General features: G+C 40.4%; 1 protein-coding gene across 7 annotated transcripts in view; it reads left to right on the top strand.

Annotated features, from left to right (window-relative positions):
- LOC120937689 (sodium/calcium exchanger 1) overlaps window positions 1-25,362 on the top strand; it is a 641,159-nt gene that overhangs the window by 599,064 nt on the left and 16,733 nt on the right. For all 7 annotated transcript variants that reach the window (XM_040351100.1, XM_040351102.1, XM_040351101.1 and 4 more), the window contains one exon: window positions 2,337-2,436. In XM_040351100.1, the coding sequence (XP_040207034.1) occupies window positions 2,337-2,436 (100 nt within the window). The remainder of the gene's footprint in view (window positions 1-2,336; window positions 2,437-25,362) is intronic.

Genomic DNA, 25,362 nt, shown 5'->3' with positions numbered 1-25,362 from the left:
GGCTTAGGCCTCGTACACACGACTGTTTTCCTCGACAGAATCCATCAAGAAACTTGGTGGCAGAGCTTTTTTGCCAAGGAAACCGGTTGTGTGTATGTTTTTCATCGAGGAAACTGTCGAGGAACTCGACGAGGAAAAAAGAGAACAAGTTCTCTTTTTCCTCGACGGGAGTCTCAATTTCCTCGTCGTGTTTCTTTGTCGGGCTGGTTTTCGACGAGAAACACGATCGTGTGTATGCTAAGAAACCCGCGCATGCTCAGAATAAAGTATGAGACGGGAGCGCACCTTCGGTAAAAGTAGCGTTTGTAATGGAGATAACACATTTTTCACGCTGTAACAGACTGAAAAGTGCAAATCGTCTCTTACCAAACTTTTACTTAACAGATTAGCAAAAGCAGCCCCAAGGGTTGTGCCAGTGGAATTGAACTTCCCCTGCCGTTGTATGTGTTGTACGTCACCGCGTTTGAGAACGAGGACATTTGGTCTTGACCGTGTGTACGCAAAGCAAGCTTGTCGAGTTCCTCGGCAAGCCTAACAAGAAACTCGTCGAGGAAAACGATGTGTCTTTTCCGATGAGTTCCTCGGTCGTGTGTACGAGGCCTTAGTGCAGAAATTTACATGAGGGTGCAGAGACGAGACCAGTCACCCTGCTCAAGTAGAGAGAGCAGCAGTATAGGAAGCTCCTGCACAGAGTTAACGTTTTTTATTAGTGGTATTTTATATTATTTTATTTTTTATAGTGTCAACAATTAATGTAGCATTTTACATATATTGTACATTTACATCAGTTCCTGAAAAAAAAATAATGAATAAAAAAAATGATAACATTTTTTTTTTGTACTTTCACCAGTCAGTGTCCCTGATCACCGCCATACCAGGTATATAATGATGCTGTACTGTAGTGGTGATAGTGTATACAAAAAAAAAAAACTGTGAACATTTTTTTTTTATTTCTTAATTTTCTAAAAAAAATGTGGACAAAAAATTACAACTTCCAAAAACCTGCCATGCCTCTTTCTAAATAACTTCAACCATCTACTTTCCAAAAAGGCATCATTTGGGGAGTATTTCTACTGTCCTGGCATTTTAGGGCCTCAAGCAATGAGTCCGTCAGTACACCAGGATTGATCAATTTTCAGATATATATCATAGTTTGTGGACTCTATAACTTTCCTACAGACTAAATAATATACACTTATTTTGGTTATTTTCACCAAAGAAATGTAGCAGAATACATTTTGGGCTAAATGTATGATGAACAATTATTTATTTGCAAAAATCTTTTAAAGGGGTTGTAAAGGAATTTTTTTTCCCTAAATAGCTTTTTTTACCTTAGTGCAGTCCTCCTTCACTTACCTAATCCTTCGATTTTGCTTTTAAATGTCCTTATTTCTTCTGAGAAATCCTCACTTCCTGTTCTTCTGTCTGTAACTCAACACCGTAATGCAAGGCTTTCTTCCTGGTGTAGAGAAAGCCTCTTGAGGGGGCGAGCAGGCAAGTCAGGACACTCTCTACTTTGCAGGTAGAGAAAGGAGCTGTGTGTTAGTGGGCGTCCTGACACTCCTGCTCGCCCCCTCCCCCCTCAAGAGGCTTTCTCCACACCAGGGAGAAAGCCTTGCATTACGGAGGTAAAGGAAGCTATTTAGGGAAGCTATTTAGGGGGAGAAAAATCCTTTACAACCCCTTTAACATAAATGAATAAAAACACTTTTTTTTGTTTATTTTGCAAAAAAATTAAAAAACTCTGTGGTGATTAAATGCAAGCAAAAGAAAGCTCTATTTGTGTGAACAAAATGACAAAAAAATGTAGCTTGGGTACAGTGTTGCATGACCGCGCAATTGTCATTCAAAATGTGACAGCACTAAAAGCTAAAAATTGGCTTGGGCAGAAAGGGGGTAAAAGTGCCCAGTATTGATTCATCTTCTGTTTTTAAATCAGGATATAATATACATTTTCATATTTTTGGGATATGCAGCAAATGGAGTGCGATATTGAACGATTAAATTAATGAATATGGTGCTTTTTTGGTTAATTTCATAGGAATTCTCATTTTTTTTCTGTCTAAGTACATATCTGTCATGATAACTGTATCACTTAGTTTTCAGTAACCTTGGTTTATTATCCTGTCTTCAGAATAATAACAGGTAGAGTTATTGAAATAACAGAATGGTAATAGAGCATACTAGCATAGTAAAAATACCTTTTAAAGATCTGTTCTGGTCCCTAAGGTAGAACAGCTGCACCTGCCAAATGGTCACAATTTCCTCTGTAGTTTTGGTATGAAATTTAAGTGAACGGTTCTGATGAGTCCCTTGCTTCTCTTCTTCCTCTGCAGAGCACTGTGGACAAACTTATTAAAAAGACAAATCTCGCTCTTGTGGTCGGAACAAACAGCTGGAGAGAGCAATTCATTGAAGCAATCACAGTTAGCGCTGGTAAGTTTGTATGTTTTGCATGCAGTCTTCTGTTTTATAGAATCATCTCTGAGCCTTATAAGTAGTTATATGAAGGCAGAGAGTAACCAATCTTTATAATCTTTTCAAACATGCAAATGCAGCACGTTAGCAAAATCATTACAGGGCCCTCAGGCTTTCATACTTAAAATAAACCTTTACTGAGACCTGGATTGTTGTAAAGCAATAGACACATGGCATACTAATTTATTTGTATGGTTCCTGTTATGTCCTTGTGCTAATGGCAATCTGCTAAGACCCAGTTTGTTGTGCTAATGGCAATCTGCTAAGACCCAGTTTGTCGTGCTAATGGCAATCTGGCAAAGTCCAGGCCCGACAGGTATACACAAGGACTTGAGATGTCTCCAGGGGACGTTGGGGTATCACGTCTCAGTAGGGTCTGCGCTGTGTCATGGAATATTTATAATTATAAACCTCACCATAGCTTATTTCCAATATTGACATTAAACATGAACCATACTGGCATTTGCCTCACTTAAATAACTTGTTTTTATTTCTGAGAACATTAAAATAAAACGTTGAAAATGTCTTGATTCACGCTGTACAGTTTGTTCCCTTTACACTTTATGTAGAAGATTTATGGAATAAGACTTGAGCTATTATTCACGGCACAGATTTGTGACTGTAAATCAGTCATCACATATGATCGAGTCCTTGGCATGGCAGCTGAAACTTTTTGGTCCTTTCATTATTGGCGTTTACTAGACTTTCCAACAATATACTGTTTCACTACTGAGGGGGCTTCAAAGGCATAACACCAGTTAAAACACATATGTCAGCATTAAAAAGATAAAAAAAAAAAGCCAACACCTCTCCAGAAGCTTGGCCCTTAGTTAAAGTATAATGGGGGGTCATAAATCCCCTTTTCTTAAAACTATTTGGTTAACAACAGGAACTGAAATGATATGAGATCCGTTGGTGTTTTCAGGTATACCTGAAATAGAAAACACAAGTTAATACTCCATGTTTTGATGAGATAAAATCCAGAGACGTCAGGCAGAGTTAAAGAAGTTGTAAAGGCAGAAAGTTTTTTTATTTTAAGGCATTATACAGTATGCATTAGGATAAAAGTCTTCTGTGTGCAGCAGCCCCCCTAACACTTACCTGGGGTCCCTTTCTGTCCAGCGATATCCACAAGTGTCTCAGCCATCCGAGATTCTCCTTCCTGATTTAGCTGAGACACAGCAACCACAACATTGGCTCCCGCCGTTGTCAGTCAAAGTCAGCTGGCAAATCAGGGAAGAGAGGGGATGGGCCAGGGCGGGGCTCCGTGTCTAAATGGACACAGGGAGCTGTGACTCTGTTCGGGTGCCCCATAGCAAGGCGCTTGCTGTAGGGGCACTGAACAGAAGGGAGGGGCAAGGATTACAGATGAGGGACCCGAGAAGAGGAGGATCTGAGCTGCTCTGTGCAAATCCACTGCAACAGAGCAGGTAAGTATAACATGTTTGTTTCGTTTTTTTCCCTATAAAAAAAACAATCACTTTAAGTTGATTTACTAAAAGCGAATAGCCTGTTCACTTTGCAAGAGAAGTTGCACATTGCAAAGGAAATTTTACCCAGAGCTTAGTGAATGTGAAAAAGTTTCACTTTGCACAGAATGACCAATCATGCGCATTGAAAAGAAAACAGCTTTTTTGCTTGGAAATTGAAATAAATATTGGGTGGTTTTGGATTTCCCCTATTTATTATAAATATGTGTTATTATCTATTCCTATAGTTCGCTAGTCTATCAAAGCTCTGATAAGGCTTCATGTACACTGCAGGTGCTAAACGCACGTTTAGGAGCAGTTGTGTGTTTTTTTCAGCAGCCCCTGAACTCTCCTCAATGTTATTGCATGTACACTCTGTTTATAGCAGGTTAGAGGCAGTTGGGGTTACAGGCATTTTTTGAAAGCAGATAAGCCACGTTCAGGACTGTCGTTTACCGGGATTTCAAATGCCAAATGCTTGTAACTGCTTGTAAACGTGTGTATGCGTTAAGATACAGTGTTGAGCTGCGCTTTTAGCCCACTGATTTGAATGGAAGTGATATCATGATGATTTGAGTGAGTGCCCCCCCCCCCTCCTGAACAACACCAGGTCACACACCCTCATTCAACATACATGGGGGGTGTAGCTAATTTAGGAAGGGGGGACTCTGTGCCCTCTTCCCCACAACCCGGTTGGTGGTTGTGGGGATCTGCGGGCAAGGGGCTTATCTGAATCTGGAAGGCCCCCAGATCCTGCCCACCCCTATGTGAATGAGTATGGAGTACATTGTTACCCTACCCATTCACCCCAAAAAAGGCAGTGTAGAGTAAATAAAAACAAGAGATGGTTTTGACAAGTCCTTTATTAAAAATCTTCCTCCAGTCTTCTCTCTCTGGTGTTCTTCCTCCAGTGTTCTCCCACCAGTCTTCTGTCTTCTGCAGGGTCTCAGGTGACATCACCATGACACCCTGCCCCTGTGACAGTAAGGAGCAGGGGTCTCATGGTGACGTCACCAGATGGCCAATTTTTAATAAAGTACTTGTCAAAACCGTCTCTTGTTTTTATTTACACTACACTGCCTTTTTTGGGGTGAATAGGTAGGGGTACAATGTACTCTATACTCATTCACATGGGTGGGGCGGGATCTTCCAGATTCTGATAAGCCATCTGCCCGCAGACCTCCACAACTACCAAACAGGGTTGTGGGGAAGAGCTTGTCCCTCCATTTCCTGACTTGCTGAGCTGCATGCTCAGACAAGGGTCTGGTATGGATTTTGAGTGGACCACACACGTTTTTTTTTCGCCGTGGGGTTTCCTCTCAAGATCCATACCAGACCCTTTTGTCTAATGCCCCGTGTACATGATGCCTAATGGTGGTGATATAATAACAATTTTATCTATATAAATAAACACAATGGCCCGGATTCAGATAGCAGTTACGACGGCGTATCTCCGGATACGCCGTCGTAACTCTGAGTTGCGGGGTCGTATCTATGCGACTGATTCATAGAATCAGTTACGCATAGATTTCCCTAAGATCCGACCGGCGTAAGTGTCTTACACTGTCGTATCTTAGGCTGCATATTTACGCTGGCCGCTAGGTGGCGCTTCCGTAGATTTAGGCGATGAATATGCAAATTAGGTAGATACGCCGATTCAGAAACGTACGTCCACCCGGCGCATTATTTTTTTACGTCGTTTACGTTAGGCTTTTTCCGGCGTAAAGTTACCCCTGCTATATGAGGGGTATCCTATGTTAAGTATGGACGCCGGCCCAGCGTCAAATTTTCCGTTGATTACATCGTTTGCGTAAGTCGTTCGCGAATAGGGCTGTACGTAAGTTACGTTCACGTCTAAAGCATTGACGATTTGCGGCGTAATTTTGAGCATGCGCACTGGGATTCTGTCACGAACAGCGCATGCGCCGTTCGTAAAAAAACGTCAAATACGTGGGGGCACAATTAATTTAAATAAAACACGCCCACATCATCCACATTTGAATTCCGCGGGCTTACGCCGGACCACATACGTTACGCCGCCTTAACTTAGGGCGCAAGTTCTTTCTGAATACGGAACATGCGCCCTAATTTACGGCAGCGTAGCATATCTGAGATATGTTACGCCCGCCGATAGATACACTATTGTATCTGAATCCGGGCCAATGCTTAAAGAAGTAAAGATCTCATTTATTTACAAAGAAAGTAAAAATACTAGCATAAAGCACTAAAAGATTACTATAGAGCATATAAAACAAAAAGAACACAGATGATACTTTATGCAGGGTTGTCCTCACTAGTCGGTGTCTCTCGGCTGGGCTCAATGGAAAAAGAGGAAACCTCATCATTTGCCCACACTTTTTAAAGTGCACTCAGACACACTCCACACAAACACCCCCTGTCCGCCCGTATGGTCCTCTGTCCAATGAGACGCCATAAGAGGCTGTTCTTCCTAATCACCAGGAAGTATGTTCTTTCCCGAAACATCTTCCAGGAAGTATGTTGCAGTCTCCACCACGTGGCAGCATTAGTCCATGAACCACTGCTTTGACCCAGGTCATCCTCCAGTAACAGCTTGCCTTTGATGTTTGCTGTAATTCAGGAAATCAGTCATTTTGTTTCGCACCACCCCAGAATGTCTTAGCTGATGCTCTTCTACCCCCCATACATCACATCACATCACATCAGGAGGCCTATGTGGGAACATCCTTCCTGAGATGAATTCCCATTTATGTGTACAAACACCTTCCTGTGTATACTTGCTGCACTGGCATTCCATGACGACTTCCAACATAGGCCAAATGGCTTTATTAACCGGGCAGTAAAAATCCATGAATGTCTGATATTAAAATATGTTGACTTCCAACACACATGATTGGAAGATGGAAGTTAGTAGAGCTTCACCTCATTTACTGGGCTCTGTGGCAAATTTTCTTTCAAAGTGAACAACCCCATTGAGTTACCTAAATAAATTATTATATGTGTTAGAACTAGCATAAATATCAAATTTTGACGTTTTTCGTAACTGACCATAGATGGACCGAAATTCAGCTGGTTGAACTGAGACCAGCAGGAGTTTGATCAGTGTGTGGCTGTCCCTGTTGGACAAAAGCCAATCTTTATAAGTATATAAATATATATATATATATATATATATATATATATATATATATATATATATATATATATATACATTTCAGGGATGGGCTGTCTTCTAACCACCTGGCATTCTCAGTAAAATAGTGTCCTTCAACAGTCATCCAAACAAAGAGTGGGCTTAACCTTCACAGTCTCCATGTACACAACTGAGCAATTCCTGCCTTACTGTTATTTATGCTTGGTTGATAGAAATCTTATTAACAGTTATCATTAAAAAAACAAAATGACAAAAGCCATAAGTTAATTACTTAATTTTTCTCACCTCTTTTTAAAAGTGCTAATTATCTGGTAGTCTTACATCTCCGTGCTTCGATACATTGATGCATTGGCAAAGAAAGTGTGCAGATTTTGTTACTTTTCTTTAACTACCTTGATCTTTATACTTGGTCCAGCTTTGTGATTCAGAACATACAGATGCCAGTGATGCAATACCAATTTTCACCACCAGGTGGAAGTGCAGATATATTCTGCAATTGGATTGTATGGCGGAGGTTCCCTTAATTACATTAATGTTTTATACTCATTAAATAGATCTTCCCAATTTTTCTCTTTTTTTAACCAAAACAAAGATTTACAAAGAAGTAAATATGACTACATTGCTGATGCAATGCAATAGATAATTGTAGGCACATTTGTGCGCATCCCTTTAGCTCCCCTCCATAAACCAAATGCAGTGTTATAGAGGAAGAGCAACAAAGAGTATTTGTATTCACATAAGAAAATAAAAAGCAGTTTTCTAGGTTATGTCCTGTCCTTGGGTAGCATTGAATGTAACAAGAAAAGACAATGAAGGAAAAACATCTATTATGACCAATTATATTGACATATTTGCTGCAAACTCTAACTTGCTGTACATTCCATAATAGTGTGCCTGTGTGTGGGCATAGACAATAGATTCTATAAACTGCTTTAACGCAAGATACTTTTTGGCCAATTAGGTACTAATATTATGCAGTTAATTTAGCTGCTTTCTGTCCATCGTCAAAGCTGAAATCCACACACTAAAGGCTAATTTAAAGGCTAAGTCCACCTTTAAGACCACGTAACATGTAATTTGGTGCCAAACTAACCCCTACCCCCAAAGAGCCCATACCCCCCCCCCCAAAAAAAAAATCATGTGGGGGTTCCTCCACCCGCACAGCCACGTCATTCATTCACAGAGGTCTATGAATGAACTGCAAGTCCCATCTGCCACCATGGAAAAAAATGTGGACTTAACCCTTAAATAGCCAAACAGCCAAAAGCATATAAAGCTATTTCATGTGCACCAAATGTCCTCACATATCTAGTCATTACCTTGTAAATATAGCAGTGACATCATCACTGTGCTACACATAGCCTGTGAAGAGAGTAGAGCTGTGGGAGGGACTCCGTAGGCCCCACCCACTACAAGCTGCCTTCTGAGAACTACAGGAGGAGGCAGAAACAAGACCAGTCATCCTGTACAAGGAGGCAGCATTGACTGGTCTCTATTACAAGAAGCTCCTGCTCCTGATGTGGTGGGTTGGGTTTGTGCCAGACATAGCGTTTACTTTGATGTCCAAAAAGTTAAATTTTAGTCTCATCAGACCAGAGCACCTTCCTCCATACATGCCTTTTTGCAAACTCAAAACATGTCATTTTGCTGAAAGTAATGGCTTTCATCTGGCCACTCTGCCATAAAGCCCAACTCCATGGAGCGTACGGCTTATTGTTGTCCTATGTATAAATATTCCAGTCTCTGCTATGGAACTCTGCAGCTCCTCCAGGGTTACCTTAGGTCTCTGTGCTGCCTCTCTGATTAATGCCCTCCTTGCCCAGTCTGTGAGTTTTGGTGTGCGGCCGTATCTTGGCAGGTTTGCTGTTGTGCCATGGTCTTTACATTGGGTTATGATCGATTTGATTGTGCTCATAGGGATCATCAAAGATTTGGATATTTTTTTATAACCTAACTCTGACTTGTACTTCTCAACAACATTGTCACTTACCGTATTTATTCATGTATAACGCGCAAAATTTTATACCCCAAAAAAATTCCAACGTTTGGGTGCGCGTTATACACGAGGACTCAGTGGCGGCCGCGGGAGTGGTCGTTCCTGACATGTCTGTGATTGACGTTTTGCCCAAAAACGAGCTCCCCCCCGTCGCGTAAGCCGTGTCACGATTGGCGAAAGGAGCCGAACGGCGATGCGAATGCGCAGTATAGCGCCGACTCGCCGTTCGGCTCCTTTCGCCAACCGTGACGCGGCTTACGCGACGGGGGGGAGCTCGTTTTGGGCAAAACGTCAATCACAGACGTGTTAGGAACGCCCACTCCCGCGGGACTCGCAACCCGGATGCACGGGTGAATATGCTGTACAAAGGTACCGGTATGTACAGCATCAAAAAAATAATAATAGCCTTAATCGGATTGTAATGTGGGGGGCAGTGTAATAAAAAAAAGTAGTATTTAGGGTGAACCAGGTATGTACAGCATCAAAAAAATAATAGCCTTAATCGGATTGTAATGTGGGGGGGCAGTGTAATAAAAATTAACTCGAGAAGAATGGGAACAACTCTTTGGTGTATCTGATGATGAATCTGACTTTGAAGCATTTTAAATAAATATTGTTACCAGTAATTTTATTTCAGTATTGTGTTTATACCAGTTTATACCAGTTTACATTGTCAATAAATGATTTTTGGCAATTTTAATGATTTTATACCGATTTTTAATCGAAAATTAGGGGTGCGCGTTATACACGGGTGCGCGTTATACTCGAATAAATACGGTACTTGTTTGAAGAGATACTTGGTCTTCATGGCAGTGTTTGGTTAGTGGTGCCTATTGCTTAGGTGTTGCTCTGGGGCCTTTCAAAAAGGTGTGTATATGTAATGACAGATCATGTGACAATTAGATTGCACACAGGTGGACATAATTTTTACTAATTTTGTGACTTCTGAAGAAAATTGGTTGCACCAGAGTTGTTTTATGGGCTTCATAACAAAGGGGGTGAATACATACGCATATGCCAATTATGAGTTTTTTATTTCTGAAAAATTGTTTTATGTGTATATTTTTCAAATTTTACTTCACCAACTTAGACTATTGTATTCTGATCCATCACATATAATTCAGATAAAAAATAACATTGAACTAAAGGCTGTAATGTAACAAAATAGGTAAAAGCCAGGGGGGGGGGGTGGGATACTTTTGCAAGGCACTGTACTTGTTCCAGGTCAGTAACAGAAATAATTGATGAATTGAAACCATATAGTCAGCATTACAACCAAGCCCACCCCTCAGCAAGGAATTTTCACCCATCTTCACTGCACCCCCCTGCTACACACACACTCTGTTGGAACCTTCATTCTTTTGTAGGTGTGCTAAGCAAGGTATGCTTACTAATCTACACTCTCCATGCCTTCCCACTGTAGGAGTCTATCCTGGTACGATCCAGTGTCAGAGCTCGTTAGGGCCAGATGACTGGCCACTCATACCTGAACCCTGTAATGTTGAGGGGGTAATTGACATCCATCCAGGTGAGCAACAATACTGGAGCTTACCAAGGGTAGACTCTTGTGGCCAGGAAGCAGCATAAGGAGCATGGATTGGTGGGCATCTCTTGCAGGGAAGGTGGGCTATCACCAAACACTGTCACTTTTCCCCAAATGGCTATCGGCTGAGAAATGCCTGGGAAGAGACGTCATCCATAGAGTTACTATGGGGCTTCCATTTTCGGGTGCCTCCTCTGCACCCGGTTCCACAGAAAAGCCACTGCTGAAAGCTCAGCATGGGACCGGACTGGAGCGTCTTCAAAAAAGGTACAGTATGTGTAGCAATTACTTCTTTACAGGGTTAGATAGGTTAGTCTTAGATCATGGATGCCTGTAGATTTACAGATTTTACTTCTACTTTAAATAGTGAATGTGTATGGATTATTAGCACTTGGTATAGCTTGGCAAGCTGCAGTACATAACAGGAAATAAACTACCGCGCAGTTATGTTTTTTTCCCTTATTTCTGTCAAACTTGTTTTTCCAACTATAGCACTTGTTTTCAGGATGAAATTCTGTGCACAGGAGACTTTACACCAAAGGAAATCTTTTTCTTTTGCATCTGTGTCCCTCATATTGTGCCAAGAACAATGCCATGTCAAACAAGACCTTCAAACCTTTAAGGGTTTGTTTACCATGTAATATTAAAGCTGCTGCTTCAGCGACCCAAGCCTATTTAGGATGAAGCAAGTGATCCGCATGTGTATAATGCATGTTTAAAAAACAATATAGAGAGTGCCGAGGAAATTCTATTACACAACAGAATTAAACTCTGGTTGGTAATGCACCATTTGATGTTCACAAGTGAAATGTGGTTTGGCTGAAAGCAGGGAGACAGTCAAATGGATTTTCCAGCGTTTTAGTGTGTTCTACTGATGTTCCATCATTAGTTTTTCCAGAAAAGTCTGTGCATTCTCTAACCCTGACCCGGAAGTGACAGTAAGGACAGGTTAATCTCACAGCCTGCTTGTTTGTAGCGTACCTTGTACTTGCACTTTCATATTCTTTATTATGCGTTTGAGATACCAGATGAGGGGCTAATAGTGAAAGGTGCCACATCCAATATGCAATATGCAGAAAGTAAATAAAAAATATGATGGTCTTTTCAGGTATCCAGGCAAGATTTCTGATGACATTCTTTAAAAAGTAATATACAGTTTTATTAATATCATATTAAAATACATTTAAAACAACAAATATCTCTCAGTTAAATGTACTCCGGCTTGTAGGTATCACCATCCAGCACCACTTAGCTGTAATTACATTGCTATATTTTTGTTATTCCCAGTTAAGTGACGGTTATGACTTGGCTTATGTGGCAAATTTCTCAAAGCATTTCTTGGACATAAACGCAGCTTCTTTCATTTCTTCAACACCGCTTCAACATTTAGAAATGTTGTGTTTATTTTAGAGCTAGTACTCTTGCAGAACTGGTGTTTGTTTCTGAGAAACACGCTGAGAAAGATCGCCATTCGATTGCCTCAGTTGCCAAGTCATAAACCTTATGGATAGTCACTTTAATGGGAATTAAAAAATATAGGAATGTAATTACAGCTAATTAAGGTTAATTACACAATTAGGGCGGGAGTCGATTTTACTTGAGAGCTACAACATTTTATTTGTTGTTTTAAATGTATTTTAAAATGATAATAATAAAATAGTTTTTAATTTTTTTTTAAACAATGTCAGCAGAAATCTTTCCTGGGTCCATTATATTTTTCATTCACATTCTGCATTATTCTGTGTTTGTTTTCTTATATTTTCAATGTGATTTTCCATATTATTGTACAAATAAAGTGTGTCTATGACACATGTATTATGGAAATGTTGTTGAAAAGTCCTATATTTGAGATAAATCATCTTACAAATTAACACATACTGTACATTGCTATAAATCACATTGGTTGATTGAAAGCATGCTTAGATGACACCGTACACCAGGACAGGGAGAACCAGGAGCTAATTCCGTCTTCTAACTTTAACAATGACATTTAGAAAACATTGAGTTTCTCCCTGCAGCTCAGGGGAATTTTTTGTTGACAAAAGGAGTTTCCTGTCTTTTCAGACATGGCAGGGATTAAATGAGAGCTCTATTAGGACATCCATCTTGACTCTCACTAAGAAGTCACTTGGTGACATTTTTTTACTGATGGGCTTGAGGCAAATTCCTTTTCTGCCTCATTATTATAACAATATTGCAACTCTAGTCTTTCAAGATATTTCTAGAGTCTTGTTTCTCAAGCAATAGAGTGTCATTGGATTATAAAGCCTACAATGGGTGTCACTGCAGTCATAGCAGCATATATGGATGCTTTAGAGCCCCAGGGACAGCTGGCCAAACCAGGTTAGGTCTGGCTGACTCCAACTTGTAAGTGTTAATTTACAATGACACCAGTATTTAGGGGTGTAAATTGGACCCCTATGGATATATTATAGGCTACTGACCCCTGATTTCCAGTTTTTTAGGGGGCGTAACTAGGGGCAGGCCCGAACTGGCCATAGGGCACACCAGGCATTTCCCCAGTGTAGCAGAGCCGCCCAATCTGTGGCATTTTAATGACTGGGCTGCACAGCAGTTGGTAAGGGGTGACCAAGGTACAGAAAGGGCTAACACAGACCATGGTCGCCACTCATCTCCCGCTATGCAACAATACCTGTGTCTCCTCTACCGGCTCTCCCGCCCCACCAATCATGTCATCCTATCAGCAGAGCAGGAAATGGGAGGAGCTGAGATCTGCATAGAGAGGGAGTGGGTAATCGCCAGCTTGCTAATATGATCCAGGTCTTCAGCTCCTCTTGTCCCCTGCCCTGCCCTGCTGATAGGATGACATCTTCGGTGGGGTGGGAGACCCTAGAGAGTACACAGGCTGAATCCCTTCTCTGCCTTGTCGAATGTAGGACTGTGCAGGGGAGGCAGACAGTAAAAAGGGGCACTGTGATTATAGAGAAAAGGGTGGGAGCAGACTGCAAGGTGCACTGTGATGGGGGGCTGTGATTGCTAGGGGCGCTGTAATGAAAATGGCACAGTGATATAAAGGAACTTCACTATAAAGGGGCACTGTAATCATTACAGTGCCCCTTTACAATGCAGTCCCCTTTATATCACAGTTCCCCTTTACTTTACAGTGCAGAGAACTTACTGTGAATATCTTATCACCAACCGCTCCCCCATCCGGTCCCTGGGAAAATTGGCTGCTCGGTCTTAAATGCCCAGACCTATTTTTTGTCCCAGTCCAGGCCTGAATAGGGGTGCCACTGATGTAGGCTCTATCAAGATTTTCTATGGAGTCCTGTTCTTTTTCGTTATAAATAGTCAAAGAAATGGCATGCTTGTTCAACCCGTGAGATTGTTGTGTATGCAAAATGGTCAACTTTATTAGCACTAATATAAAACACCTGCCACCGTTAATGCCCAAAAAACATTGATCTATTAGTCAGTCTATTGCTGTAAACATATAAACCGTATATATACTGTGAATCACATAATAATAAAAAAAAAATGTAAAAAACATTTTTGGTGTGAGATTACTACCCAAGAGTTACAGCTGTTCCAGCTTTTTCACTTATTTAGATAGTAATTTTATCACTAGACAGTGTCACATAGCAGCGCACAAGTACTTTACATACATATTTTTTTTTTCGTTATGCCCATAGCGTGACATATTAGTATACCAAGTCAAAAGCGCTCTTGCCTTCATGACATTATAAAAAACTATAAAAAAGTAGATGATTGCTGTAAGATGATCGCAATCCCCCTGGTATATTCTTGTTGCTCTTTACGACATTTTAGTCATTTAAGAATAACTGCACTTTGACTGACTTAAATATGAATCTGAACTTGAGACTGCTCTTCTGAAGGACAACAACTGATGCTGCTATTAGTATCAGATGTTCTGTTTTGTCTCCTGTGGATTCTTTCAATTAAAGATTTGAATTACATTACAGTCATCAAAGACAAATGCCACAGAGCCCTGTCCGTGTGCATTTGGAGATGGCACATTGCAGTCAGTGTCAGTAAGTCTGCAGAGACTGTTCGAGGTCACTTGGACTGAGCTCCAAGCAATTTTTCATTTTATGTTACTTCTTTTTGTGATTAACTTAATTGTGACTCTTGGTGCAGATGTTGCCAGCTGCCTCTCAATCCTGCTTATGACAGCTTATCCCAAAAGCCCGTATACATCCTCCCGTTCAATCCAACACAAGCCAAATTAATCATTCCCTAAAGGGATTGCTTTTTGAGAGATTTATGCTTCAGTGGTATATTTTATGATGTAGCAACAGGAAATTTTGCTCGAATAGCAGTGATTTCATGGGCTGCCACACTGACATTGCATATAATGGTTTGTAATGTAAACATATAAAGGTTTCATGTAATGAGTGGTCAAGGGAGGTTTTTTGTCTGACAGCAGAAATTATGTCAGAATTATACAAATATTTCCCCATTTCTAGGAATATTAAATCATATTTTTTAAGGGAAGGTCCAGGAATTAGACACTTCCATATAGGACTGAAAATTCATTCACTGTAGTAGATCTTACAGGGAGAGACGATTTACTGGAAAAATAAAGCCTAATCCACATTTTTTTTATATGCATCAAAAGTAATGTTTGCAGATGTATTGCAAATGATTAATTTCCTCATCCGAGTGTTTCCTGATTAAAGGAGGCAGTTAAGCCTCTTTTTACCTGAGATGGCAGCTTACAGCAAATATATAAGTATTGCTCTCATGTGCACTGAATGTAAAAACAATGCTATATATTTCCAGTTCCAGAGTAGGGCAATGTTTACATACATATGTATGAATTTAAGCAAAATGGTAAGGTAAATTACATTATATGGCCTATATTAGACAACATGAAATAAAAGCAATGTGTTCTAGAAAAATGTAACAAAAAATGTTTCTCAATTAGATTAGCTTTTCTCCATGATTATTTTATGGGAAAAACATTTGCCCTTGAGCCTGATGTTTTACATTGATTTTTAGCATAAATTGCAGTGCTGTAAAATATGTTACGTGAATTGAAATTCTTAAGGATACATAATAATAAGCTTGAATAGTCTTGAAACATAGCTTGAAAACGTTTTAAATACAGGCAGTCCCCAGGTTAAAAACAAGATAAGGACTGTAGGTTTGTTCTTAAGTTGAATTTGTTTGTAAGTCGGAACAGGTACATTTTTTTTTTTTGAAAACTGACAATTTTTATTGAGTTTGCAAATTTTCCAATAGCAAAAGACCAACAAAGTTTACAGAAAAAAGATAAATAAAAATGAAATAAAAAAAAAAAAAGGCACTTTTTGTAATAAGTGGTAGGCAACAGGTGAACTATCCACGTACAGTGTGAATTTAAAAGGAAACAGGGCTGAAGTATAGGAAACAAATATGCAATAAGCCAAGAATGGTCAGAACCGGGCAATGAGGTTAGCATCAAGGCTCCAATATTACCACTATATTTGACTTAGTACTGGAACATATCAATAACGGTAACAACAAACAAGAATAAATAAAAAATATAAAAAAAAGAGAGAAGAATAAAGAAAAGCTAGAAAGAGCCAAGAAGACAAGAGAAGGTAGGAAAAAGGAGAAGGGCAGAAGAGGTTAGAGGGTAGAAGAAGAGATGGCAACCACCTGACCACGGGCCTCCTCGCTGCCCGGGACGCCAACCATGCGTCAGCCGGCATTAGGGGTTTCCAGCTTGTCCCACAGTTCCCATATTTGGTTGTGATTATCAAGGGAATTATTCAGGGAGGCTGTCATATATTCCATCCGCTTAACATCCCTAATCCTGGAGTGCAACTCAAACAGAGAAGGAGGTTCCTTCCTTTTCCATTTCAGGGCTACCAGGCATCTCCCGGATGTTAGTGCCTGGGCTAGGAGTTTTTTCGAGGTTTTAAAAAAAGAAGCGGGAGGAAGACCTAAGAGGAACAATTTAGGGTCGAATGGCACCCAAGTGCCAAAGATGGAGTGGAGAAGAGAATGCACCGTCTGCCAGTAAGGGACAATTAGGGGGCAAGCCCAATAGGTATGATACAGCGTCCCCACCTCCTTACAACAGCGCCAGCAGCAGCAAACAGCTGAGGGGTATATGGAATGAAGCATGTCAGGAGTTTGGTACCAATGAATTAAAATGTTGTATTGGTTTTCTTGGTAAAGCGTACAGACAGAACTCCTAAGAGCCTGTGACCTTATTATTTGCCACGTCTTCAAGGGTAAATCCTCATCCACTTGCGCATATAAGCATGCCAAGTTCCATTTGGTGACATATCCGTAACCAGGATTTGGTAGGTGCGCGATATCCTACCTCTAGGGGACGAACCTTCTAAGCAGATTTTCTCAAACTCGGTTAGGGGGGGAAATTGTAAATTTGGCGCCAGGGACTGTGCAAAATGGCGAATTTGAAGGTAGCTAAGAAAAGCCTGTCTAGGTAAGTCGAAGGCATCTTTCAGATCCTGAAAGGACCTCAGGATTCTAGTTCTAGTATCCACCAATTGACCGTACCGAAACAAGGCCCTACTCATCCAAAAGTGGGACATCTGCGAGGTCAGGCTGTCTGGGACATTGGGAGTAAATAAAAAGGAGGTGACCAGCGAGGCGGCGGAGGTGAGCGGGTACGTCGATTTGGCACCATAGCGTCCATAAGAGTCCCATCGCCCTAATAGTTGGGACCTACCAAGAGGCACATCTGTACTCCGTAGCATGGAGTTGGGATGGGTGGGAGCAAACCACAGCTTCTCAATTTGTGTCCATCTATTGTATGCGTAAAGGGTACACCAAGAAACCACCGGGCGCAACTGAGCTGCCAGGTAGAACTTGGCTATGTTGGGAAATGCAAGACCGCTTTGGCTGCGGGGGGTGTACAATATTGAACAGGTACGTTTTTAAAGTGCAACGCTAGCTAAAAATATATATATATATATTTTAGATAGCATATGGAAGGGTTAACACTACTGTAACTTTGTTTTGCTATTTGTGCCAATGTTCATAGAATTTCACTTTACTTTCTGTCCCAATGACAATTGGATTTTGAAAAATTTGGGTTGTGGTAGAAACAAGAATTGGTGATAAAGCTTTGGTGGAGACATCTTTTTCCTATGATAATTCACATGAGTGAATTTCCCTTCCTAGGGGTAGATTTTCTCTCAGTTCCTGTTGTCTCCCTCTGTTTGTAAGTAAAAGTCGTTTTTTGGATGTTTGTAACCTGAGGACCGCTTGTATCTTGAAAAAAAACATGCCCATTGTTCTAGGGTACACCAAATAGACAGGTATTAAGTTTTTGCCATCTCACTGCCACTTAACCATCCCTCACCGCTAGCCTGCAGGACTGGTGCTGTGTGACGGGGCAACAATCTCACCACAGCAGTATGGCACACTACCCAATAAATCCAAATAATAGCTGTGAAATCAACAGAGAATATAAAGTTTGCTGATACAGAGCTGTCACAAAGAGAGCAGCGGTTCTTAGCTGTAGGCTAGCAGTGGAGGACAAGATGGATACGTGGCATGGGGACATTCTTTTACTGAGATTAGACAAGTAGGACATTCATTAACTGTAGTTTTGCTATACCCTGTAATGATGGGTGCATTTTTTTACAAAAGGTTATTTGGGCTTTAATCATTAAAATCTAAGGTGACTAAGCCAACTAAAATTGATAGTTCATTTATTGCTAGGTTCTGACTTGTTAAAGAAAAAATTAAACTGCATAGGACTATGGGTCAGTGTTTGGTCATTTGGAATGTGGATCTTTGCACTAAAGGCCCTATTACAAGTTAATAATTCACCCCATCAGTGCCTTCCCTTTCCCGAGATATATTTTGGGGAACTGCGCTTTTAAATGTGTAAATTACATTAAACCATTTTAACAAGAAATTAAAATGCAGGTCCATTTTAGCTCCCAGCCTGCCTGCTTTGCTGTCACTTCCTGGTGGTGTTGGAGCGTTCTGTCCTTCCTGCCCCCATGCATGTACCTCACTGACCAATAGGAACATGTGGGAGAAATGAGGAGGACTGCAAGATTTGACACTACTAGAAAGTGATAAAGGCTCAGACCCCACTTTTCCATCTTCCTCTAGGATAAGTTGAGCCCTCCTTCACTTACTCGGCAAATGGTGACCATAGATTTAATGCTGCTTGGAGGCACCTATTTAACTTTTGCTAGACATCATATGCATATTACAGTGCTGTAGTTCTATACTAAAGAAAACCTTGTATCTACTATTTGTGACTACTACAGAAACAAATAGAAAAATACAATATATGCTTCACATTGAATAAATATATGTGTATCTGCATAGCCATCAACGAGAAAGCTGCAGTACACTAATACAAATCACTTTTTTATTTTGAGATTGGGTTGTATCTACAATGAGACAAACAAATATCCACATTCCAAATTACCAAACACTGACCTATAGTCTATGCAGTTTAATTTCTCCTTTAACAAGTCAGAACCTAGCAATAAATGAACTATTAATTTTACTTGAATTAGTCACCTTAGATTTTAATGATTAAATCCATTAAAATCTAAGGTGACTAATCCAAGGTGTTTTCCTTGGGGGGGCAGTGGCTGGCCAGAAAGCCAAGCAAAGCTGGGATTGACTTTGATTGGCTGTTCGTAACACTAAACAAGATGACATGACATCACTTCCGGTTTTACTTGGAAATTATTGGCGTAAACCTTTTTAAATCTTAAGCATTCAAAAACACCGATCTTGGTGTTTTGAATGCTTTTAAGTGCAGAGGAAGGATTTAGGGTCTTATAGACCCAAGATCTCACCATAAAGAGTGCCTGTCCCCTGCCTATTGCTGTTACAAGGATGTTTACATTCCTTGTGAAAGTAATAAAAGTGATAAAAAAAAAAAATTAAAGCAACAGTGTAAAAAAAAATTAAAACAAAATTCATTAATAATTAGAAAAAAAAATTTAAGTGCTCCCCGTGCTCCCGCACGCACACAGACAAGGATCGAACCACACATGTGAGGTATCACCCCAAATGTCAGATCATGGGCAGTAATTATATATATATATATATATATATATATATATATATATATATGGCACTTGGGCGAGTCATGTCTCAGGGTCTGATGAGGAATCCATAGCTGTCCACTGTCAACAGCTGCAGCTTCACCATCAGACCCTGAGACAAGAACGGTATACTGTGGATAGAGTGGGACAAATTTAGATGGGGCTACGCCTAATTTTAGTCATGCCTAGGGAAGCACAAAACCTATTTAAAAACATTGAAATTCACAAAATCAAAATACACCACTGTTTTTATTCCTATATAAAATCATCTATAACCACTTAGGAGATATACATATGCCGCCCAAAATGCAAGATGTTATAATCGTATTAAAAAGATGTACCCTTCCCCTCCTGGCATATGTATATACATTTAATATATGTACAGTATGGCCTGGATTCAGAAAGGACTTACGCCAACGTATCTTCTGATACGCCGCGTAAGTCCACGGATGCGCCGTCGTATCTATGCGCCTTATTCAGCAAACAAGATACGCCTGAATTTTGGCTTCTTACGACCGACATAAGTCTCCTACGCCATCGTATCTTGGGCGCACATTTACGCTGGCCGCAAGGGGCGCTTCCATTGATTTACGCGTAGATACGCCGATTCACGAACGTACTTGCGCCCGTCGCTGTAATCTACGCCATTTACATAAGGCGTACGTCCGGCGTAAAGTTATTCCACCTAAAGCAGGGGTAAGTCATGTTAGGGTATGGACGACGGAACAGCCGTCGTATTTTACGTCGTTTACGTAAGTCGTACGTGAATGGGGCTGGGCGTAGGTTACGTTTACATTGAGCCGTTGTATCTTAGGGAGTATAAGCGACGTGATTCTGAGCATGCGCGCGCATGCGCCGTCCGTTCGGCCATTCATTTACATGGGGTCACGCTTCATTAGAATAGATCATGCCCACTACCTTCCTACTTTGAATTAGGCGGGCTTACGCCGGCCAATTTACGTTACGCCAGAGCAAATTTGGGAGCGAGTGCTTTGTGAATACTGCACTTGCCTCTCACAGTTACGTTGGCGTAGCACATATGAGATGCGCTACGCCGGCACAAAGATGCGCCGATCTACGTGAATCTGGGCCTATATGTTTAATGTATTGTTTTTCAAAAAATGTGTGCAACATATACTGGACATTTGTTAAAAAAGCTAATTATATAGTTGAGACACAATCTATAATCTTACTGATTTTACAGTTATCCACTGGCATAAAATCCTCTGATTGCAATCATACAGAATATTAGATAGGCACTGCACACTTATGATCGAATAAAGGAGCCAATATTACTTCTTTTAAGGGTGATGCTGCATTTGTTTAATCAAAAACTGCAAAGTTACATAGTTACATAGTTACATAGTTAGTCAGGTTGAAAAAAGACACAAGTCCATCCAGTTCAACCACAAAAAAAATAAAAATAAATAAATAAATAAACAAACAAAATAAAAAACACAATGCAATCCCATACACCCAACTCCATACCCGAAGTTGATCCAGAGGAAGGCAAAAAACCCTAGCAGAGCATGATCCAATTTGCTGCAGCAGGGGAAAAAATTCCTTCCTGATTCCCCAAGAGGCAATCGGATTTACCCTGGATCAACTATACCTATAAATGTTAGTACTCGGTTATATTCTGTACATTTAGGAAATAATCCAGACCTTTCTTAAAGCAATCTACTGAGCTGGCCAGAACCACCTCTGGAGGGAGTCTGTTCCACATTTTCACAGCTCTTACTGTGAAGAAACCTTTCCGTATTTGGAGATGAAATTTCTTTTCCTCTAGACGTAGAGAGTGCCCCCTTGTCCTCAGGGTTGACCGTAAAGTGAATAACTCAACACCAAGTTCACTATATGGACCCCTTATATATTTGTACATGTTGATCATATCCCCCCTTATTCTCCTCTTCTCAAGAGTGAATACATTTAGTTCTTCTAATCTTTCCTCATAGCTGAGCTCTTCCATTCCTCTTATCAGTTTGGTTGCCCTTCTCTGCACTTTCTCCTGTTCTCCGATATCCTTTTTGAGAACTGGGGCCCAAAACTGAACTGCATATTCCAGATGAGGTCTTACTAATGATTTATACAGGGGCAAAATGATATCTCTGTCTCTGGAGTCCATACCTCTCTTAATACAAGAAAGGACTTTGCTTGCTTTGGAAACCGCAGCTTGGCATTGCATGCCATTATTGAGCTTATAAAGGACTATATTTGTATTACACGGGTTGCTGGTATCAAGTCTGGATGGAAGACAGAGCTGGACTGGTGCCGCTGGAGGCTGCCTAGTGGCAGGTTTTTATGTGGAATATAGTGGATCACTTTCAATGGGTTATAACCCAACTGTATGTGGTAGGTGATAGACACCATTGTGGCCTAGGGCTGCTACCTTTCTCATAGCGTCAATAAGGCCGTTACCGCAGGGAACACTTGGGTGATTGGAGAGGAGCACCCGGTATCCAGAAAAAACATCTCACTTGATGCTTTTTATAGTTGTTTATTGGTAATAAAAGTATACAAGTGAAGCATCCACTTGTATACCTTTATCTTCAAAAAACTACTATTAAAATCATTAGGTTTCTTGGCGCTCCTCTCCAATCACCCATGAGTTGTTAGTATGATTTCTACCCATTCACAGGCATTCTACTGAACTAATGAAAATTCCTTTAGTATGTGCATAAATCATTCTGATGTAAACATTTATCTTAATGACCTCTAGGCTAGCATCCATATAATGCACATATATACAGGTGTAAATCATTATACATCCCATTCACTCTTGGAGATAAGTCTGTTTCCATTTAAAAAAAAACTGTAGCACTTTTCAATATGCATAATGACATAGAGCATTCGCTTCCCCTTTGCCTACAAGGGGATCTGTCATTAGTTGGGTTTACTACCACAAGATGTCAGACCGCAATGTCAGATAAAATCCCAGTCTGCCAAGTCTGTTTAAAATAAGTGAAAAAGATATGAAATACTGAGATTTGCCTGTGATATAAAGCATAGAACAGGCAACAGTTACCTATATGAATGTAGATGCACAGTTTGCACACTGATGCAATACCATATTTTCCATTGTAAACTGATAATAGTTTCTTAGTCACATAGCATAATTCCAACAGCACGGACCCCAAGTGAGTTGCATTTCATAATAAACACAAGTTTCTCTTATTCATTTATTATTATTATTACTATTATTATTATTACAGGTAGCGCCGTAAATGTATGCAACGCTTTACATTTCACTCCAAGTCACTTTAGCAGGATATTCAAGGGTCTTAGGATTTGAAAACTGCCAGGTTGAGGGGGATCAGCATCTCAGCCTGCATTTGACTGAGTACTCAGCTTCCTGGGAAGCTGTTTGGACTCTATTTGGATAGATAAGTATTGCAAAGTTTTATTATCATATGAACTTTGAACATCACGCTAAAGTACCTTGAATTGTAGTTTTGTGCACATATTGCATCCACACTGGAGGCGTTGTGATTGAACATTGTTTCATCTTGGATTTTTTGGGTGGCATATGTATTGCTCTCAAGTGGTTTTAGGTGTTTTAAATGTGTGTGTGTGTGTGTACAAATATGGTATATATTGTGTTTTCACATTTTTCTGTAGTAGTCGCACAAAGTGGATTCAAGGTTTTCTTTGGTATTTCTTTTTTTGGGTACCTAATGAGATTCATATGTACAGTTTTGAACTCCCTAGGTTTTTTTTTTTGGTTCTACAGCTCCAGATTTATTTAAAACTAGAGTTATATTTTGCCAGTCTAATATAATAACTAAATTGCTGTTTTTGAGCCACATGAATATTTGGATAAAGCAAAAAAAAATTCATCCAGTGCTCATTTCCCAAAACTAGTCTATTCAACAAAGGATTTATGTGATTGTAGATGACAATTATAGTATATAATACTCATGAAAAAGTTACAGTATGATCTACACTGCAATTACATTCCAGAAACCCACATAGCATGGATGCCTATAACTACTTTCATCCAAGTCTAGGTAAACGTCAATTCAAGTACTGTTTCAGCAATTTATAGGCTTAATATTTCCAAAAAATGCTTTATTTGGCTTGTGAATCATGTGTTTTGTTTAACGTGTATATAAATAGCCCATTGTCATTGTAGGTCAAAAACCAATTCCATGTGTAAACATGGCCATTGGTTATTGACCTACAACGACTGATGCCAGTCAGGTAAGTAAGGTTTTTTGATGGCTTTGTTGCATATACCATTTAAGATTCCACGAAAAGGTCAGTTCGTAAAACAATTATTTTAGCATGGTGGGGAACTTTACAGCATACGTATAAACATATTATTGCTATATCTATTAGGGAAAAGTTTATCTGTTCACTTCTGTGGTAAAAGAACTCCCTACTGCCAAAAAAAGATATATATCTGCTGGTCTTTGTGGCACCTCTTTCCAGACACTGGAAGCAATTAAATATTGCTAGTTTTGCCAGGGTTCTGCCAGGTACGGTCTCATGCACACTGGGCTGCTGTAACTTGACAGCCCAGTCAAGTTACAGCAGCATTTAGCCTTTCATAGTTTCACAGGCTGCCAGTGGCGGCGCTAGAAGGTGTGCCTGAGCATCTTGCCCACACTTATATGCTGGACTGAATGTCCAGTGAACTAAATGCCCACTGTGCATGTGGCCTTTGGGGGAGCATATGACTCACTGCCCTCCCTGGCACTTTACTGGGATGCTTACTGATTTGCCACTCAGACACTCAACACTGCCACATGGAGATGGTAAGAAGGTCCTAAACTGTGTGTATGATCCAAGTCAAAGCTAGGAACATATTCAGTGCAAGCTCTTTTTGCTACCGGTGGTAGAGCAGTGGGGAGCAAAGGGATGGTAAGTATATGCAGCTTATCAGTAAAGTGAACTTGTTACTTTGTCCTTCATGGACAGAGCATAGGTTTACTTTACATTGGAAAACCAGAAGGCATTTTAGAATTAATCTACAAAATGGTTGATGAGGGAATCTTCAGATATCGGAGAAAACTCTTATGTACGTATATGACTAAACAAATGTAGGTGCATAGGAGGAATATCTATGATTTTGCTTATAGTTTCTAGGGGTGAATTGCCAACATTCTAGATAAAGTTAAGTAAAGTGGCATGGGTGCAATTCAGAGTTAACTTAAAGAGGCGTTCCACCCAAAAGTGGAACTTCCACTTATCTGCTTCCTCCCCACCTCCGGTCGCACATTTGGCACCTTTCAGAGGGGAATGCGTGCCTGTTTTTGACAGGTACCTTTCCCCACTTCTGAAAGATTGCACCACAACGCCATCCCTCAGGAAGTTCGGCCCCCCTCCTCCTTCTTCCGCCGCCGGGCCAGTTAGAGAGACTTCACTGCCGATTTCCCTTAAGATGAACGGGGGCGGCAGCCCCCGACAGCCGATCAAAAAATCGGCTGGGGTGCCGACACCGTGGGCTCCCTAGACAGCTAAGTGTCCATATATTAAAAGTCAGCAGCTACAGTATTTGTAGCTGCTAACTTTTCTTTTTTTTTCAGGCGGAACTCCTCTTTAATATATCTTTTTAGCACCAGGTAATATAAGCAATTGTCTGATTGTTTGTCATCTGTGGAGCTGTGTTTCATGTTATAAATGGTTCGTAGAATGGATGTATTTCATCTAATCCAGTCTGATCCTTCAGATGTTTATGATTTAATGGCAACTCGCACACTTGTAAATAATCAGCTTTA

The sequence above is a fragment of the Rana temporaria genome, chromosome 4 (genome assembly GCF_905171775.1).
Source record: "Rana temporaria chromosome 4, aRanTem1.1, whole genome shotgun sequence".
In the NCBI taxonomy this organism is placed as follows: domain Eukaryota; kingdom Metazoa; phylum Chordata; class Amphibia; order Anura; family Ranidae; genus Rana; species Rana temporaria.
This window is presented reverse-complemented; position numbering and strand designations above follow the sequence as displayed.